The sequence below is a fragment of the Puma concolor genome, chromosome B2 (genome assembly GCF_028749965.1).
Source record: "Puma concolor isolate L17-30 chromosome B2, mPumCon1.1.hap2, whole genome shotgun sequence".
Taxonomy (NCBI): domain Eukaryota; kingdom Metazoa; phylum Chordata; class Mammalia; order Carnivora; family Felidae; genus Puma; species Puma concolor.
Window position 1 is genome coordinate 50,241,507 of NC_141671.1, and position 21,293 is coordinate 50,262,799.

At 37.1% G+C, this 21,293-nt stretch overlaps 1 protein-coding gene and 1 long non-coding RNA gene across 9 annotated transcripts in view; one reads left to right on the forward strand and one right to left on the reverse strand.

The window, feature by feature from the left end:
- The window catches only part of LOC147580980 (uncharacterized), a 283,220-nt gene that overhangs the window by 255,534 nt on the left and 6,393 nt on the right, over positions 1 to 21,293 (forward strand). Inside the window, exons 3-4 of the long non-coding RNA XR_015251286.1 lie at positions 10,312 to 10,384; positions 12,668 to 12,701. This is a non-coding gene — a long non-coding RNA (uncharacterized LOC147580980). The remainder of the gene's footprint in view (positions 1 to 10,311; positions 10,385 to 12,667; positions 12,702 to 21,293) is intronic.
- Positions 1 to 21,293, reverse strand: part of PKHD1 (PKHD1 ciliary IPT domain containing fibrocystin/polyductin) — a 494,091-nt gene that overhangs the window by 50,723 nt on the left and 422,075 nt on the right. For 7 of the 8 annotated variants that reach the window (XM_086707056.1, XM_086707061.1, XM_086707057.1 and 4 more), the window contains 3 exons: positions 14,027 to 15,041; positions 3,115 to 3,250; positions 2,049 to 2,136 (listed from right to left, as the gene is read on the reverse strand). In XM_086707056.1, the coding sequence (XP_086563182.1) occupies positions 2,049 to 2,136; positions 3,115 to 3,250; positions 14,027 to 15,041 (1,239 nt within the window). Of the gene's footprint in view, positions 1 to 2,048; positions 2,137 to 3,114; positions 3,251 to 14,026; positions 15,042 to 21,293 lie in introns of those variants that run through there. The other variant, XM_086707062.1, reaches the window with a different exon arrangement.

The window sequence follows — 21,293 nt, forward strand, 5'->3', positions numbered from 1 at the left end:
GCTGATTTTTTAAAAGAGTTATCAACCCTCTAATTTTGCTTCTAGTTGTTGCCTGTGCTTTTAATGTCATATCTATGAAATCATTGCCAAGACCAATGTCAAGAAGATTTCTCTATGTATTTTCTTCTAGGAGTTGTCAGGTCTTATGTTTAGGGCTTTGCTCCATTTTTGAGTTGCTTTTTCTGTATGGTATAAAATAAAGCTCCAAATTCACTCTTTTCCATGTGGATATCCAGTTCCCCAGCACTATTTATTGAAAAGTATGTCCTTTCCTCATTATGTATTCTTGCCACCCTTGTTGAATATCAGTTGGCCATATGTTTTTGGTGTGAATTTATTTCTAGGGTCTTCATTCTGTTCCATTGATCTATACGTCTATCTTTAGGCCAGTACTCAACTGTTGTAATTACTATAGTTTTGTGATATACTCTGAAACCACAAAGTGTAACACTTTCAGTTTTATTCTTCTTTTTCAAGGCTGCTTTGGCTATTCAGGATGTTTTGTGGTTCCAGAAAAATTTTAGAATTGCTTTTGATATTTCTGTAAGAAATGCTCCTGGTATTTTGGTAGAGATTGCACTGGATCTGTAGATCACTTTGGGTAGTATGGACATGTTAAGTAAAGTTAGACAAGTAGGATTACTTGTCAAACTAAAAAGCTTCTGCACAGCAATCAACAGAGTAAAAAGGCAACCTACAGAATGGGAGGAAATATTCATAAGATATATGTCTCATAAAGTGTTAATTTTTAAAATATATAAGAAACTCTTGCGTCTCAATAGCACAAAAACTCATAACCTGATTTTTAAAAATAGGCTAAAGACTCACACATTTCTCCAAAGAAGACCTACAAATGGCCAACAGGTACAGTATATGAAAAGATGCTCAACATCCGTAATCATCAGGGAAATGCAGACCAAAACTACAATGAGATATAATTTCACACCTATTAGGATGGCTATTAAAAAAAAAAAAGAAAGAAAGAAAGACAGCAAGTGTCGGTGAGGATGTAGAGAAACGATAAGTCTTGTACATTGTTTATGGGAATGCAAAATGGTGCAGCCAATGTGGAAAACAGTATGGAGGTTCCTCACAAAAATAAAAATAGAATTACCACATGATCCAGCAAGTCCTTCTGGGTATTTATCCAGAAGGATTGAAATCAGTATCTCAAAGAGATATCCAAACCTCCATGGTCATCACACTGCTATTCATACTAGCCAAGATAAGAAAACAATCTAAATATTCATCAACAGATGAATGGATTTTAAAAATGCAATATATGCATACAATAGCAAACCATTCAGCCTTAAAAAAAGAAATCTGGAAATATGTGACAATATGATTATCCTTGAGGACATGATGCTAAATGAAATAAGCTAGTCACAGAAGGACAATTCCATTTATATGAAGGATTCCATTTATATGAAGTATTTAAAATAATCAAACTCAGAGAAACAAAGAATAGAATGGTGTTATTTTTACTTTTATTTATTTTTATTTTATTTTTTATTTTTATATGCACAAGCCCCAGGAAAAGTAAATGAAGCTACCAGTACCTACCAGTACTAGGAGTGAACAGGAAGGCAACAGAGGACAAAGAATGGTAGAGAGGGGAAAATAAACTCTAAGGGCCTGCTCTGGGCCAGGTGTTTGCATTTGCCATTGCATTTATGCTTCATAACATTGAGAGTGTTTCTGTTTCTCCACAGAAACCACATCATACCTATGACTTGCTCCCTGGGCCAGTCCATGGTACTGTAGTACCAGAACCATTTTTCCTGAGGGACATCCCTTTTCCTACAGCATTTTGAGGATACGGATATTACGAAAATGTTCCTTCGTCAGAAGAGGAGGTAGTTCCTTAAGTATTTAATGCCAGCCAATTCTTCCTTTTTACAGATATGGCACTCTAGACTGAGGAAAAGGAGATCTCTTCCAAACTACCCAAGATATTGACCATTACTCACCTTGCTATGAATTCTAGTGGTTGCAAACATTTTCTTGCAGATGCAGTACTAACGTCTCTGAATATCACAGGTACCTACCTTTCAGCACTGAATCTGATGTCCCTTCCAGGGAAACAGAAATGGCCCAAGGCTCTGAGGGAGGCCCCAAGGACTCTATTCTCTGATTCTGGAAATAAAAAAAATAAGGTGGGGAGAAGTAGATTGAGAAGAGAACTTGGGGAAGTTATCTAAAACATAAAAAAAAAAATCAGACAGAATCTTTTATGAAACACATATTCAGCAGAGACATGCAAAGGAAGGAAAATGATAAATATTTTCTGTCTTATGTTAAGAACGTATCAAAATTAGCTTATCAAGAAAAGAGAATGGAGATTATCAAAGGAGAAGTTTGGACAGATCAGTGAAGAGGAGAAAGGAAAGCTAAGTTTACAGAAGAGAGTGGCATTATGTGTTGAAGGTTCACAAGGAAGGTTTGATTGAGAGAAGAGAGCAGGACCACACTGGCCGAGTGTCAGATTACTTCAAAAAGGACAGGTTTCCAAGTGTGGACCTAAATCTCACAGTCTTCCTCCCTGTGCCAACAGGGCAGGCGTACATTTTTACAATAAAGAATAGAAAGCTGATTCAACTATCTCATTTTACTTCTCCCCCACTCCCATGACTTAATATTAAAAAAACTAGAATCAGAGGGCATGGACACTAAAATTAGAATTAAGCACAGATGCCTTTGTTGATGATTTACTTAACCACATATAAAAGAAATCATTTAAAATAGCAAAAAGCTATAATGCAGATGTGGTAGCATAAATTCCTTCATTAGCATATGAAATGACTTCTTTGAGAAGGCTAGATCTCCAAAAGATATGAGAGACCTGCTTCAAGAATTTGGCTGGGGAGGAAAAGTATCAGGATTTGATTTTTATTCTTGATCACATTCTGGGCACTCAGAGAAAGTAGAAGGAAACCAAGTGTGAGATGGAAGGAAGATGGCAAAAGGGCAAAAGTATTATTAGAGGTTCTCAGTGCAGCAAACACCGCATGGGGCACTCTGTCAATGTGTGACATGGTGGTGAAATCTAAAACATGTGCCAGATATGACATGCTCCCAGCCCTAAAGAGAGGTTGTTACCCATGAACCAGTTACCTGCTTATCCAGAAAAACAAGCTGTGGTTGTACCCTAAGTTCCTTTCCCACTTCTCCATCCGAAGGCTGGACCAGAACTGAGAGAGCATGGGGCCGAATGTATATCAAATTCCTAGTTTTAAAACTGCTTGTATTTCTGGCATGCATAGACAAAAATAGAATAATCCATAAGGTTACGGATATCATGGCAATAACTATTTCTATAATGCATTATTGCCAGTGAAAATATCTGCAGTTGCTTTTGCTTCTAGAAACTTTGTAATGCACTCTATAGGAAACATGATCTTACAACCAAAAAATAATTATATATTTATTGTTTATGCTTGCTTTTAGCATGGGCAATGGATGGACTGGGCGTGTGGGAGGTGTGGGGAGACGCACAAATTATGAACTTAGATTTTGTCACCATTCATTAATGTCAGTCCCAAGAATGCCTTATCAGACTAAAATATTTAGAAGGTGCAGATATGTTCACTACTCTGCTCAAAAACCAGCTCTCCCCACAAAGGCTCTGATTTGTAGTGTTTTCCAATTTTGATGATATAAATACTTCTACCATGGCTGATTCTATGACACCGAGATGACGTCATTGGAACAAGTTGGCAGAGGTGCCTGACAGCAAGCTCCAGCAACGGCGCTGTGTTACTTGGAATAGTTCATTTAATCCTAACAACAACCCTTTCGTATTTACATTCTCCGCAGTGTGCTTGCACTAAATAGGCTCAATAACTGTGGAATTAATTGATTAATGTATTTTAATTGAATGAAGCCCTCAGGGAGAATAATAACTGAAAATTAATATATGCCAAGCACGTATGGCGTACCAGGTGCTATTCTAAGCTTTCCACATATAAACGCGTTGCATCTTCAAAATAACACTGTGATGTAGGTATTTCTACTTAAACATGAAGAGACTGAGGCCCACAAAGGCTTAAATGCCTTGCCAGTGGTCTCACAAATGGTTAAGTGTATGATCAGGGTCTAGAGCAGTTAACCAATGAGCTGTATCATTTTTCACCTTTCAAGTACATTAATAACTGATGTGACTTAGCAATAAAATGCAATATATATATATATATATATATATATATATATATATATATATAACAAAATGCTTATGTAATTCATGATACCTCAAAACAGCTTTTTACCAAAGCTTTGGTGTTTCTGATGACCAAGATAGCTTCATTAAAAGAAGATTATACATTATATATCTATTATCTTATTGTCTATTGTATATTATGTATCACAGTCATGCAATAGATTTCTAGCAATTGAATGGAGATATATAGACATCATATAGCACATATATCACCCTAGTATAGAGCATCCATTGTTGACTTGTTCTCAAAATAGCCTAGGTCAGGTATAATAAGGCTTTGATTAAAAAAAAGAAAAAAAAAAAAAAAAAAAAGAGTAGCCTACCCTGCCCCGAATGCTTGTAAGTCAACTACTTTATTCCCTAACCCTTTTTTCCCTCTTATCTAAAGAGAAAAAAATAAAATATTTATTTAACATGGAAGGTGTATGTCAGGTGTATGCCCCTTTTTGGGACAATTAGTCCCAAAAAGAGGAAAGAGTGAAAGAGCAAATAGAGTGGATCACGAACCATGAAGTTTCTGTAGGAAGCACTTTCTCTTTCCCCCAAGATTCCTGGGAAATGGGGACAGAGTGGGAACATGTAGTTCTAAGCGTCCCCTTTGGTCATCTACCAGTTAAGGCCCTGACCTCTGTGCTAGAATCACTCACTGGGAATTCAACATACACCAGCCTAATCTCATTTATTACTTTGCTTAGCCTGAGTGGGTAAGGATCCTTTTTTTTTTTTTTTTTAAGGGGAACAATTTAAATTGGATTTTTAAATCCATGCTATTAATTCTAACCTTCCATGGGGCCCAGGTTATTGGAAAATTCTAACATTGTTACAAGATCCTATCTCTCCCCTAACCCATTTCTTAAATGCTTTCTCATGTGGGATAGGGTGCAGGCTAGCAATGCAGTTAAAGAAGCTGGAAGACCCCACCAAAGATCCTGACACATGTACAGTGATGTCTGGAAACGAAGAGATGGGAGCCACCGGTCTCAGCACCTGCTGAAAGGCCTATCCCTGACACACTTTAAAGTTTATTGTGAGCAAACATCTCTTATTAAATGTAAACAGCATCTTACTGGAGGTCAGAGACTTGCTGCTACAGCATATCCCAAGGTAATACCACTTTAAGCTCCACATAAACTCTTAAGCAGTTTCTATCCTAAAACCTGACCGTAGGTGGTACAGTTTTTTACGATATGTTATAATAGTGCAATAAATCTGTTAGCTTAAAATCGAATCTCCGTGGCCTTTTAGAGAAATCATCATTAAATGCAGGGTCCTGTTAATGATGCCATCGAAGTGAAATTGTTTAATCTGCTAAGGGGGTGAAAGGTCACCAAATGAATTTTTTATAATACATCAACTTGACACGCAATAGGGAAAACTGTAATAGATAAAAGCAAAGGAAAAGGGCACTGTCTTCTTCTGATAGGTCAATAGCAGCCAAGAGAGTCACTCATCCACTTTCCTTTCACGATGGGGCTCCTTTTGCATTTAATATGGACACCCAATTAATACCTCAGCACCACAGACAACCTCATTTTAGGTGACTTATAGCAATTTCTCCCCCTTCCCTGAAATGAAAGTGATCACAATACATCATAGCATTGTGCGAATTAACGTTAATTGATTCAAGTTACCAAGCAATGATGGGCCACTTATATAATCTAGGCGTTATTGGGTGCTAGAAGGGATGGAGGGAAGATTAGATTCCAGTGTCCGTTGCTGTGACGACGGGAGTCACCTGACGCCTTGTTAGACAGTTGTAAGGTTCTATTGCTGGCCCCAGTGGGGTCGTCAGTAAACTGGAGTGATGTCCAAACATCATTATACGCTGCTCCAATATTAAAGCAAAGGGATTAGCAACTTATTGCAAGCAACCTGGATTTGTCATGGTGCTGTCGTTATCCAATTTCCAACTGCTAATGTGACTGTAGCCTGCAGGCAGAAGGACCTACAGCCAAACTTTAAAAAATGGGGGAGGAGAGTTCCCTCCAACCCTCCCAGTTGTAACTGCTATTTAACAGCTTCCAATACCAAGTCAGGTATGTGAAAGAATTTTTTTTCCCTTCAGTGCTTAAGTACCAGCTAAAAAATAAGTAAAGATCAAGAGAATACAGATGTTTCCCAGTTCTGAGATCAGAACTATTCACTCTAACTCTTGCTTTTCAACCTGCCAGACCCGAAATGCTTCCTCTGTAGAGGAGGGGATTGTTTCTATTTGCATGGCAAACCTACCAAGCAAAGAAACAAATCCTACTGAAAGCTGGCTCTGGGCAAGACCTGTGGGCATGGGCTGAGGGTAGGGGCCTTAGAGATAGTACCTCATTCTTTCTTCAGACTTCACCTCCTCAAAGTTACTAAGTCAGGTTGCTATAATAGTGCCCCATGTTTTGATCAAATGTTTCAGATGTCCTGCATTTTCATTCATTCCTGTTTTAAATAGGCTAGACAGGGAAGAATCTCTATGTGTCCTGAGGGGGCTTGAATTCCAAAGTTTTCAAGATTCCACACTGGGGCAGAAGAAAGTAAGCTCTCTAATCGACTCAGTTTAACAAACATTTTAACCCTTCTATTATGTACAAACATTGTTCTAGGCACCGTGAGATGTGCAAAGATAAATAAAACACCATGGCCTCTGCCCCTGAGAAACATAGTCACCCCCTCCTCCACCATATAGTTTGTAAGGCAAGAATGACTTTCCTGGCTATCTCTCAGAGGACACACATACCATTTTCCTTATATTTCATAGTCCTCATCCTATTAAGATTAGCCAGATGCCTTTAGCTGCTGTCAAGTACTAGGGAGAGAAGAGGGAAGAAATGTCTTATGATCTGACAGTTTCCTTCTGGCACTGTAACATGGTGGTTCCAAACCTTATATATTGCAAACACCCAATACATGTTACTGTACTAACACTGTGACAAATCAGTACCCACTATGTACTTCCTCTGCTCTTAGGTCATTACGTGCCTCTGAAAAGCTACTAACTATCTTGGCCTGGCTAATTTCAAGTTCTGGTACATCCCTCAATTGGTGTGCTTACTGCTATGCTCTTATACTTGTTGTTCTTTGAAATTACTCATTTCAAATTGAGATTTGAACAACCCTAGGTACAGGTGGCAATGTGCCAGGAGTAAATAAAGACACAGAATAAACATGGCACATCTTCCAACATGGTCAATTGAATGGTTAAAACCTAAGTATCTTAGATGAAAAATTTTAAATACTATTTTATAATAAATTTATCATGACTATCTTATCTGGGATAATGAAAACTCTGAATGCACTTATCAAGATCACACACAAACTATTCAAAATGTCCTGTTTGCCTTAGGGTACTGTAGCCTTAGTCTGATCAGGAAAGCAAGATCCAAGATCTATATAATGGATGAGATTTAATATGGGATATTGGTTACACAGGAGTATTAGGATAGCAGAAAAGCCAAACAGGTTACATTTCACTATTTGAAGCAAATATTTGATGACCACTTACTATTCATAGGCACTCTTGGGAACATATTAGTAAGTTCAAGTGTTGACCATCTAATAACTGTTATACAGATAAAAATATACTAAAGTTAATATAACTGGAGTTAATTTTATGGAAAACTAGATTAATGGTGAAGCAGGTTCATATTGAATCAATTTCTTTGTAATTATATATAGAATGAGATTTCAGGGGCGCCTGGGTGGCGCAGTTGGTTAAGCGTCCGACTTCAGCCAGGTCACGATCTCGCGGTCCGTGAGTTCGAGCCCTGCGTCGGGCTCTGGGCTGATGGCTCAGAGCCTGGAGCCTGTTTCCAATTCTGTGTGTCCCTCTCTCTCTGCCCCTCCCCCGTTCATGCTCTGTCTCTCTCTGTCCCCAAAATAAATAAACGTTGAAAAAAAAATTAAAAAAAAAAAAAAGAATGAGATTTCAGATAACATATTCTTATTAAATAGTTCTGCAAATGTTTGTTTTGCCTACCCATGGATTTTAAATCTCTACATTTTCACTTGAGCCATATAACTTTTTGGACATAATAGCTGTTCAATGAATGTCTGGAAAATAAAACACATTGAAATGCAGGCTTTTATGAGTCCTTATTATATTTACCTCCAAAACTTTGCCATCTGTACACAGAAATCTTAGTTACTTGATTTTAAGGTAGCATGGTTTCGTTTTGGGATTCAAACTACATGTGGATGTGATGGGTTAATTGTAATCCAGCAGCACTGGATTACAATTAACATCCTATTTATAAGAAAAATTGTAGAAAAATATAACCTGCAGAAGTAGAGTCAAGGATTTAGCAGTCTGGGGCCATTTAATATAAGAACAATGGTACTGAAGGGTATCACTGAAGAAACAGGGCTATGAAATAAATGATAGTTTTAACGATGACCATGAAACATCAATAAAAACTGTGAATGGTCCACATTATTTCCCATTTAATAAGGCTGGATAATATGTTGTTGTTGTTGTTGTTGTTGTTGTTTGTTTTTACTTTAAGATATGAAGGTTTTTTAAGAATGTAGTGACAAAAGGAACAATTTTTAATTAAATGGAAGGTTTGCCTATGTAAAGCATCTCATTTTCCCACAAAATCACATATATGAAATACCATTGTGACAATTTTGCCATTCACCTAACAAAGCAGAGAATTTGTATTCTAGTGAAAAGAAGAAATAGCGTAGAAACATTCTTTCATGGCAGATCTGTGATTTTGTCACGAAGGAGGAAACAGGCAGCTGGCAGTACAGAAATCTCTTCCAGGAAGAACATTCTGCCAGTCTTGGGAAGAACGTCCTTCCGTGTTGAAAGAAGGATTCTGTTCTTTATACTGTTTCCTAGAATAGCTAGGAAACAGTTCTTGTAGCTTTTCTAGGAAACAGTATACAAAAACTATACTGTATACTGTTCTAGCTGTTTCCTAGACAGCAGGTGACCAGGGGGTATGGAGTGGTTGCACAAGAGAAGATGCTAAATGAGACTGAGTGACAATAGACTTGTTAGTCTTACCAATGGTCTCAGCTAGTTCTCTATTCTACGTCTGCCTGGAAAGTGCTACTTACACACAGTAAGGGAACTTAAAAAGGTACTAAGTTGATAGGCTCAAAAACACACATACATACACTCCTCTAATGTCTTGCTCACCTTCACTAGAACTGTTTTCAGGAGCCAAGGATCATGGCAATGTCATAAACAGAGAGCGTAACTGGAGATAACATATTGGGTTTCTACTGCTGCATAACAAATTAACACAAACTTAGTGGCTTAAAATAATACAAATGTATTATCTTTGGGTTGTGGGTCAAGACTCCAGACAGGCTTGGCTGGGTTTACTGCTGGAGCCTCTCAGGAAGAATCCACTTCTAAACTCATTCAGATTGTTGCTGGAAGTTATTTCCCTGTGGCTATAGAATGAAGGTCCCTGTTTCCTCACTGGCTGCCAGCCAAAGTCCATTCTCTACTCATTCCACCTGCTTTTTTTCCCATGTGATCCCTTCCAAGTTAAAAACAGTGACACTTTAGGTCCTTCTCACACTTTGAATCTCTCTGTCTTCCTATTCGGCCATGCAGGAGAAAGCGCTCTTGTTTTAAGGGCTCATGTTATTATTTGGGCCCACCTTGAAAATCTTGGATAGGGGCGCCTGGGTGGCGCAGTCGGTTAAGCGTCCGACTTCAGCCAGGTCACGATCTCGCGGTCCGTGAGTTCGAGCCCCGCGTCAGGCTCTGGGCTGATGGCTCAGAGCCTGGAGCCTGTTTCCGATTCTGTGTCTCCCTCTCTCTCTGCCCCTCCCCCGTTCATGCTCTGTCTCTCTCTGTCCCAAAAATAAATAAGCGTTGAAAATCTTGGATAGTCTATCTTAGGGTCAACCATGCCACATAACATAGTATATTCAATAAAGTGCAATCTGACCATACACATAGTTTCCTGGGCTAAGGGCAGTATGCATCTTTGGAAGGCCATTTTAGAAATTTCACCAATGCTTTGGCATTTCAGTATTAAACTTCCATAAAAGATACAGATATGTTTAATTTTACTGTATGACAAAGAATATTTAAAGGTGTTTTTAATTGTTTTTTTTTTTTTTTTTTTTTTTTTTTTGTAACGAAGCAGAGGAAATGGAGAGAGAAGAGAAAGGAGAGAAAATTAAGAGAGTAAGAATCAAGTTTCTTCTGAAATAAAGGTAAGGAACATAAAATATGTCTTTCTGGGATTCCAGATAAAGAATAAAATATATAAGTAAGACTCCTGTAGAGAACTGTCAGTTTAAAAAGCTAGACTGAACTTATGTTTATCTCTGTGCCCTCTCCCTCTACACTCCACTGAAATTACTTAAAAGAAAAAAAATTTTTAGGATGTCCCTGGAACCACAGTGGAGGGGACGGCCATCTTGCCAGCGCAACCCAACGGAAAGCCCCAAGCGGCAATCGCGACCTGGTGCGAAAAAAGGCCCGCCCCCAAATGCTGCAGCTTAAAAACCCCACTCCACCACACCTGGGCGCGACTTCCCTGACTCCTCTCTCTCTCTCTCTCCCTGAGTCACGGAACCTCACCAGAGACCTTAGTTCCCAATAAAGCCTTTGACTGCTAAAATTTTTTAGCTTCTGACTCTTATCTTTACCCTGCCCTACGCCTGACTTTAACAAAAATAAATAAAAATGGTGCAAAACATGGGCATAAACGGTGTAAACTAACAAATACAAAGAAGGCAAGGGAGAAGTATTGACAACAGAGGTCAATGAAGTTTTGGAAGATGGAAAACAGGTTCATGAAATTGACTTAGCCAAGCAGACAAAATTTAAATCCAGATGCCACTAGAAGAGGATAAAGACCAGGAGAGGCCAATTCACTGTATATTATTTAATTAAAAAGTAGAGAGCACTCCATTTCTCTCCCACCATAAGAAGTTGATTGCTTTTTGAAAGCTGGTAGTACTCCCCTTGAAAACTAAATGCCCAGCATGGTCTCAATTTGTTGAAATGCATACAAACCCATTAAGTTAACAAGAGTGAACCTCTCAACATTCTTGGTGCTTTTCACTGAAAGGCAAGTGTCCCTATACTGATTCTTCTGTCTCAAGGTCAGTTCATTAGCTTGTCAATGGCTCTCCAGTGAGTTCAATGGAAGTACCAACTGACACTGATCAAAGTTGAAAGAAACAGGGCTGGCCTGAGGCTTCCACAAGGCTTCAGGGTTGTTTAGCATATTGTGCAATTCTTAGGACCAGGGGAAACCTTGTTAATTTTCATTCAGTCCCTTAGGACAAGGCATTTCTCATTGTGCAGAGATTTATTCAGATATACTCAAGAAGCAGCTTTTCCTTATCTTCAGAAGATTTGCTTTTTACCTTATGTTTGGAAACTCTCTCTTAAAATACCAGAGGGACAGAGAGAGATGGAGAAATGGAACACATCCCAACAGAAAATCGATGCTATAATATACATGTTCAGCCGTTTCTTATTAAATAAGAAATATCGGAGTCAAAAGTGAAAACATAATGGCTATGATGGATGGTGGGCCATAAAGGTGATCTCTGAAGCTGTCTCGCTTCTCCATAACAGAATGATATCCCCCACATAGATGTGTGTGTACCTAAACTTGTGCTGGTTCCACTTTCTTGGCTGGGCTTCCTCTGCTATACCTCCATTGCTTCTACTCTGACTTTTTTCTCTCCTTCTAGTTAAAGGTTCAATATTCACTGAGTCTTTTTTTATACATAATACAAAAATAAGTTGTTTGGGGATGATGACCTGTTAGAAAAGCTGAGAATTGTAAAATCTAAATAGAATTAAGCAGTGGACTGGACTTTTTCCTCTCTAGTCACCTACATATAATATATTTGTTAGAACTTGGTGGGATCTAAATGAAATTGGGCTAAAGGAAAAATGATTAAACATAAGCTAAGATGCATGGGCAATTTTTTTTCAGATTACCAGGCATTATGTTATAATGACATTGATAACATGGTGAAGGTTTGGTGGTTGGTAAAAATATCCAAGATTTAATAGATTCTGAACAATCACTTAACTAAGAGTATCTTTTAATTCTTTAACAATTCATAAAGCCCTTCAAGTTTTCTTTTCATATCTCCCATATATATTAATTTGCTGTCCAGAAGAGGAACAACCATTTATACTGTAAGTCAGGTGAAATATGATACAAAAGGATGGGGCGCCTGGGTGGCGCAGTCGGTTAAGCGTCCGACTTCAGCCAGGTCACGATCTCGCGGTCCGGGAGTTCGAGCCCCGTGTCAGGCTCTGGGCTGATGGCTCAGAGCCTGGAGCCTGTTTCCGATTCTGTGTCTTCCTCTCTCTCTGCCCCTCCCCCGTTCATGCTCTGTCTCTCTCTGTCCCAAAAATAAATAAACGTTGAAAAAAAAAAAAAACAAAAGGCAATCAATGTATTAGTTAGATATGCCTTATTGATGTGATGGTGTCTCTTTTTTGTTTTTGTTCTTATTTTATAGCAAATCCCACATCCACTGAAGATGATATGTGGAAGTAACTAACATCCCTTAAATATCAATTGTTTATTTATTAGCACTACCACAAATAAGACGAAAAAGCAGTAATAACAGAGTAATCTAAAAGAATATGAATGTTCTAAAATCTCATGGAATAATAAAAATCAGAATCTAAATAATTTTATCTATTTCAGGGAACTAATATCAACTGAATTTGTGCATGGGTTTGAGCTTATTTTTCCAGTGATGGTGTCAAGCTTATAGGGAATATCTATGTTGCTCACCTCTAACCCTCTATAACCAGCAGCAGTCATTTGTGAGATGGTTAGTATTATCTATATTTCTTAAGCATTACAACAAGTTCATCATGTCTCTCAGTCTAGGGTATCATTTTTGGTTCTTTTGCATCTGCTAAAAACTGGAGCTTGGGACTCTAAAAGCCTTGACCCTGTGACAGATATCTTAGATGCACTTGGGCTGGTCACTTTATCCTTTAACTAACAGAAACTATAACATTGAGAGTAATTTACACTTGTTTTCCCTTATTGTGCACTTCCCATGCTTCTTCATTTACTAAGCTCAGAAAAACATTCAGGTATATTTATGTCTGAAATGTCTGTTGAATAGAAATCTGGTGGAGGACTCCAAAATAAAAGCATTTAGAGTAAGTATAACATAGCACAAAGGATGTTGCAGATCTTACACAGCTCTGTGTCATAAACATAGTTGACAACAGTGATATTCCTGCCTCATACAATTTAACAAAGGCATCCTTTTCATGGCTTTATAATCCTAGGTTAAATAAGACCCAATCAGGGTCACTGAATTAGCCTAGTAAACTCCTAGTCATCCTTCAAAACTTTCCTAAATAGAAGTCTTTTCCCCAGTCCCTATAAGAATTATCATCACCCTCCTCAGGATTCAAGTTTTAGCTTATAGCTCTTTGGAATTATGATAGGTAGCACTTTTGTCCCTCAAGGCAAAGATCGTATCTGTTTCACCTTAGCAATCCAGGAATCCAGCCTACTACTTAAATTCATTACATGTACATTCTTTCAATAAATGAATGAACAAATGAACTGAAAACAGTTGTTTTAGAAAAATTTCTTCCTTCAGGCTTTTCACTTTAAGGTACTGAAATATAACATCTTCAACAATCCAAAATATAGAATACTCATAAGAACACAGACTTAATTTTAAAAAGTCTTAATTGAGAATTTATGTCTATAAATGACTCTCTGAGTTTTTGTTCTTATCTTCAGAAGCAAACAGATTATATGACTCAGTGGAAGTAGATTAACATTTGCAATACACACGCTAGAGATCAGCCCTTGTTTAGATGTTTTTACAATTAGTACTTACCCATAGCCAGTGATTCCCTTTGACTGAGTTACCAGTAAGGCACCAATAGTTGTATTCAGAACATTCTCTAGTACTCCAGTTTGTTGAGCAGTGATAATCTGGTGAGCCAAATTCTGTAATTTCTTACTTGATAAAGATGAAATCAGTCCAGTGCTCCTTATTGTTGCCAGGTCACCAATTTCAATGACTACTACTTTTGAGATGGTTTCCATAGTAGTTGGTGGCGGAATCCTATATGAACTCGTTTCCATCATAAGAGGTCTACGTTGACCAACTCTGTAATGACTGGCACAAGTCACAGTTGGGCAATTGAGCTTTCTCTTTGCTTTATTGTCAGCAATGGCCTTTAAGGTTGCTTCACTGCCAGGCATCTCATGAATAAATCTGATTTGGTTTTGGCTAACTTGCAAGAAGTCAGTTAGTCTTTCAAGGATGAGGATTTCCCAGCCTTTTTCTAGGACTGGAAATATCACAGTGAAGGCCAAATGAATGGAAACACCTGAGCGTATTTCAATAGGCTCTTGTCCTTGTAGGACAACATACAAGAGGTTATCCAATATGCTGAAATAGTTGGAACCAGAAGACTCATCCAGCAATGAGGAAGTTGATTGAACCAGAACAGGTGGAATGAAACTTTCCCCTATGAAAACACGGGGGCTCTGGAGTTCATGGTAGAATATAGCTAAGAGAAGCTTGGAGGTATTTTTGTTCCCCGACAGAAGAAAACGCAAAACTTGGGGAGTCTGATCCACAAAGCACACCTTGGTGATTTCCCTGATGGGTAAAATGGAATAGAAACTAGATACAGACCCTAAAGTAGAACAAGGGGTATTGGCATTTACACTACTAAAGGTGTCAACAAAACCATTAGTAACAGATACAACTGGATATAACTTCTGCATTGTCCAAGTGGCATCAGCATTGTCAAGAATTAAGATCACCTGGTCAGTTTGTTTGCAGATGTAGCCTAGTATGAAGGGTTGGTATGTGCATTTCTGTTCTTCTCTAAATGTACCTATAAAATAAAGGAAAATAAGTGATGTATAAACTACAATCTCTCAAAGATAATTTGTAATCCATTACTCTTATTATCATCTGTAACCTCATGAAACATTTATTGAACTTTTAAGTGTGTTAGATACTGACTATGCAAAGCAGTCTGGGTAAAATATGAAAGGGTAAAATATGTTACATCACCTGTATTATTTAAAGGTAATAATGGACATAATAGCTAGGTGAAAAAAGAATTAAATAAGTAAAATTATTAAGGAAAAGGAATAATCACTAAGGCCTCCATAGTGGGAAAAGGATAGGGGAGATGGGCATAGTAATATGTGAGTCAATGAAAAAAGAGGTAGATTGAGGGGGCTGGAAAAGAGATTTTATAGAGATATATTAAAATTGAAGAGATATACTGAGTCCAGATTGTGAAAGAGTTTGGATTTCAGACTATATAATTTTCTCATTCTCTTTTTTTCCAAACATGAAGAGTAAAAACAATACAAAAGGAAAAGAAGAAAGTAGCAATTTGGGAGTCCTGACATTAAATAGAGCCCAAGTTGAGTATTATTGGGGCTAATCAAGACATTTAGACAAACAGCGTTGTCCATTATTCCCATAATTCCTTTCATTTTTTTTAAAAGTAGACTCCATGCCTAACATGGGACTCGAACTCACAACCCCAAGATTGAGTTGTATGCTCTACTGACTGAGCCAGCCAGTCACCCCATATTCTCACCATTCCTAATCCACTTGTCTCTGAACCATGAGTAATTCTTATTCTGAATTTACAGGGATAGTTTAACTTCTAACAAACAGAATTCCTTCAATTTAAAAGCAATATTCACAAAATTATCTTGTGTTATTTTCAAGATATTTTAATTTTCCTTCAAGTGCAATGTCATCAATTTAGCCTAAGGATTGGAACAAAAAAAATCTAATTATTATTAATGGAGGGTGTACTACATTTGGGCATGATACCTCCTCCATATCATACCTTCCATATGATATGTGCCAAAGCTGCCTATGATATTAATAAATTTAATTACCTAAGTGTTGCTTTAGGAGTAGGCCACATTGCATACTTGTGCCTCAACAATAATAGCAACAGTAGTAAAAAAATATGAGTCAATATTTCAAACTGAATAATAATGAAATTATAGCATATCAAAATTTGTGTGATTAAGTGCTTATATTACAAAAGAATTGTGTAAAAGCAATATCTTAATGCTCTGCCTTACAAATACAAATTTAGCAAACAAGTAAAGAAAATCCAGAGTAATGAGGAGAAAGGAAATAATAAATATAACAACAGAAGTCAGTGAAATAGAAAAGAGAGAAACAAAGAAACAAAAACATAGAAAGTAAACAAAGCTAAAATTTGGTTCTTGAAAAACATCAACAAATTAGTTAACCACCACCCCCCCCAACCCCCCGCTAGACTGATCAAGATAAGAAAGAAGGGTGCCTGGGTAGCTCAGTCAGTCAAGGGTCCAACTCTTGATTTTGGCTCAGGCCATGATCACACAGTTCATGAGATCAAGCCCTGTGTTGACTCTGCATTGACAGCAAGGAGTCTGCTTAGAATTCTCTCTCTGCCGCTCCCCTGCTCACACTTGCTTTCTCTCTCTCTCTCTCTCTCTCTCTCTCTCTCTCTGAAAATAAACAAATAAACTTAAAAAAAAAGATAAAAGAAATAATAAATCACCAATTTCAGGGAGGAAAGGATTATTACTACAGACTCTACAGACAAAGGTTTAACTATTACAAACTTCATGCCAACAAATTCAGCAACTAAGAGGAAACAGACAAATAGAAAACAGACACATGATAAAACAGAAAATTCAAATTGCTCTAATTTTCTTAAGTAAACTGAGTTTACTAAATTGACTACTAAGTTATTAATTTAGAGATTTAATTATCAAATATAAAAGAATGGTCACTTTTACATAATATGTTTTCTCCCTGTGGTCATATAATATGGAAACAATAATGTTAAATCACGAATTGTTTTCAAATGCATCACACCAGTCTGAAGGGAATTAATTGCTTGATCTTAACAGACATGGAAATTGTGCCCTGAGATTCTGATACAACGGTCTCTACTATAGATACATCATTTTCAAATAAGATAGTTAGGTAGACTTCCCTCATGAAAAACCCTTCAATCACACTAGTTCCCCTTTTCTAGACTTTACAAATTTTTTTCCTTCTTTTAACAATTTTTTTCCAGTCATGTTGATTCCTGTTGATTAATCATTCACCTTTCCATTCAGTTTTATAGATCTCTGATTTTGTTCTCCCTTCTTTTGATTCAGGAGATATATTGTCTTTTAAAGTCATCTCTACAGATCGCTAAATTTTTGGAAGTGTCCCTAAATAAAATAATCACTCTCTTAGTTGAAATGATTCTCAATCATTCACTGCTATTAGCTATATGTAGTTTGATAAATTATATAGACTTAGTAGGCATCAGTGTCCTTAAGGGGTTATTTCTCAAGACCAGGGACTATATCTCCTATTTAAATTACCATAGGGCTTAACACCCTAACTCAAACACAGTAGATGCTTCTTAATATGTATTAGTTGATTGATGTGTAAGAACTCTTATTTTTCAAATATGTTTTATCTATTGTTGCCAGGTATCTAGTTATAAGATTATTAGTCTATAGCTTGAATACATTTTAAACCAACATATAACAATAATAACTAAATATACTACAAAAAAATATTGTGAGAATTGCCCCCTGAGTTGGTGCTAATACATGAGAGAGCTGAATACTTTGAGAAATCCATCTATTTTCACATGAAACCTTAAGATTGAAATTATGACTGATTATATTTATATCAATTTTCTTATGTTCCTAAATTACATTGATTTGACCCTAAAAGAATTCTGTTGTGACAAAGCATTTTTTTTCTTGACTAATTCATTAAATAAATACAGATGGAGAAATTTGAGGTTTTATTTATTTCTATTCCTGATGTCAGGTGCCTTCCAAAGCTAAAATTAAAAAAAATGGGATGATTTATAATGCAATTCAAATATTCTTTTATATAATAAGGTATAGGAGCTATACTAGTAGAATGCACACCTTCAAAGTAGTTCTGTGATAGAGTTCTTTTCATTCATTTATTTATTTTTATTTATGACTCCGAGAAGCTAGTCCACTAGAAGGCTGGACTCCCAAGCCATCTCTACCCTCAGCATCCAAAGCTCCCTATTCCCTTTTTCAGCAATGACATTGAAGGGAGCAGAATATGATAAACAACCTATGTTGCAGGTGAGACCTTAAGAGGAAGAATAGGAAGGAGAAAAGAAGGGTTTGAATAGGAAGGGTAAGAGAAGGTTTGAATGCACAAGTTCCAGAAAGCACAATCTGTGCTTAATGTCTGTGTTGCAAAGCACATGTACACACTGGAGGATGTAGGACTCAGGCCCATGAACAAGCTCAGGAATAAGATGAGAGAAGTCACTGTCAAATTTTCATAATCTGTTGGAATTTTGTATGAGTTAGATTATGAACCCCAGAAACCCAGGCAAGAAGTTTAATAAACATTTGCTGAATTCCTTTTGCATGCTTAATCTGTTAACAGGAAGAAGATTTTGTCACTATGTCACCTCTCTCTTCACTGTTAGGAGTGAGTTACCTTGTCATTATTAAGCACTGTGATGTGATTAAAGATTAAATGCCAGGCACATATGGCTACTCAGATATGCAGGAATTATTTGTTTATTTAAACTTAGTTATCTTTCTTATTCAGATTAACTAGTGCAATGCCAATTATATGCATTGTGTCTAATCCTAATGTCTTCCTTTTTTATATTTTGAAACTGTGTGTGAATATTTTACTTTAAAAGGAACACATGCTTTCTGATGTCTGAGACATTTGGTTGGAGACTTACCACTATGACCTCCATGAAGTCAAATTACTATTTCCTAAGTAAAAAAAAAAAAATTCATGAAGCATTGGTTATTATAAAATATTATCTCTATGCTTTCCTTCCCATACCCCCATAAAATGGAAGACATACCTGTTTGATCCAATTTCAGTATAAAGATTTAAATTATTTGTTTCAGTTCTTCTTGACAAAATATAAAACAAACAGGACACTTTTTTCTCCAAAATCAAATACCCTACAATTTTTGCTATCCTATGAATAACACTATAGAAACCTATAATAAATAATGTATTAATGGGGAGACTTCATGGCTCAGTCAGTTGTGTGTCTGACTTGATTTCAGCTCAGGTCATGACTAGGGACATGGGATTGAACACTGCATTGGGCTCTATGCTGAGCATGGAACCTGGTTGGGTTTCATGTTTGTTCTCATTCTCTCTCTCTCTCTCTCTCCCTCCCCTCCCCCCCCCACCCCCACTGCCCCTCTTCCCTGCTCATGCTCGCTATCTCCCTTTCTCTAAAATAATAATAATAATAATAATAATAATAATAATAACGCATTAATTATATTTCAAGGCTTTCCAGCTTAGGAAAGAGTGATTTCTAGCCCACATGTCTCAGAAATCAGAGCTGAGTTTGTTTGACAGAAGCAGGAGAAAGATGATTGGGATGTGATTGCCCCAACTCTTTGTAAAGGAAATAAAACTACACACAAATAACAATTACCCACTGAGAAAATAAATTATTTACATGGTGGATAAATTATTATAGTTAAGTAGAAAATTTTTCTTTCTTAAGGAAGTTAAAACAGACAAAACCAAAACCAAAACAATTCCACTAAACCATTATATAGTCATCTCTGGTAGTAAAGGCTCACTTCTAGTAGGGATTTCTGCCTTAGAGTTGTGACAGTAAGGATTCTATACAAAGGAAGAAACTTATGCAAGCTTTAAGGTAGGTTCTTTTAAAATGATACTTAATTTTATTGAAGTACATCAATCTAGCATTCAAGATGAGATTGTGAAAAGCAGCTAGTGCATAACTATGATAATTCAGAGCTTCATAACATGTACTATGAACTTGTGTTTAGACTTGTATTTAGACCCTAGCTGAAATTCTGCAGATTAATAGAGAACCCATAAAAAGGGAGAGACTGGTATTGGGGAAAGTGGAAGAATGACAGAGTAAACTTGAGAAGCTAAGGGAGAACAGTGTCCCAAGCTTTTTAAAAACACGTGGAATATGGTAGGTCAAAAGACTCCATGTCTTCTAGAGCAGAAAGACAGACAGAAAGTGTTTGTGCAGATAGAGATGGAAGACTGAAAGCCCTCATCGGCTGGGACACGTGAGGCAAGACAAGGTCATCAACTGGAAGTGTGAGGATGTATATTGGGGGCTGGGGATGTGTGAAGAGAGGATGGGTAGAATACTTGCAGATTGAGAAAATTTGAAATGGTCATTGCAAGAGGGGTGAACCCAGTCTTTCTGTATTTTAGTGCTTATACAATAAGTGAATGCTATTTAAAATGAGAAATAGGGGCTCCTGGGTGGCTCAGTCGGTTAAGCATCGGACTTCAGTTCAGGTCATGATCTCGCGGTTTGTGGGTACGAGCCCCGTGTCGGGCTCTGTACAGACAGTTCAGATTCTGTGTCTCCTTCTCTCTCTGCCCCTCCCATGCTCATGCTCTGTCTCTGTCTCTCAATAATAAATAAACATTAAAAAAAATTAAAATGAGAGATAAATGTAAACCTCAGAAGTACTATAAACATGATAAAATCTAGGGAAAATTAATATTATTAACTAATTACCCAGCATATCACAGTATTACTTTTTCCTATTTTTTGGTTGCACACTTTTGTGTTGCTTTTTAAAGTGACAACAATGTTGTAATATCTTCTACAGGAGGATAGAAAGGTAATTCAGTCTTGCCTTTAACCTGGAAGATTGACATTTATTTTCTATCACTAGTAGTTCAGAAAAGTTACTTTTAGCTTCACAACTAATGACTGGTAATGCATCAGTGTTTAGAGTTATTGTTAAATGTGGGAAATTCCTTACAAAGTTTTTGTCATGTAGGAGAGCTGTAATACCTGGATAAATTTTTATAGAGTAACTTTTGTGGCATTGTCATTCAAAAACATACTTCTCTACTTCTTACTTTCTTCTCATGCCTTAGAATACATTCATAATACATGAGACCTAGGGGCTGGCTCCCATGTGTCACAGCATGGGTGAGTTGACATAAGTGGCTAGTAAGAACTTTATATGGAAGTGAATTGGGGATGCCTGGGTGGCTCACTCAGTTGAGTGTCCAACTCTTGGTTTTGGCTAGAGAGCACTAGCTGCAGAGAGGGACAGAGGGA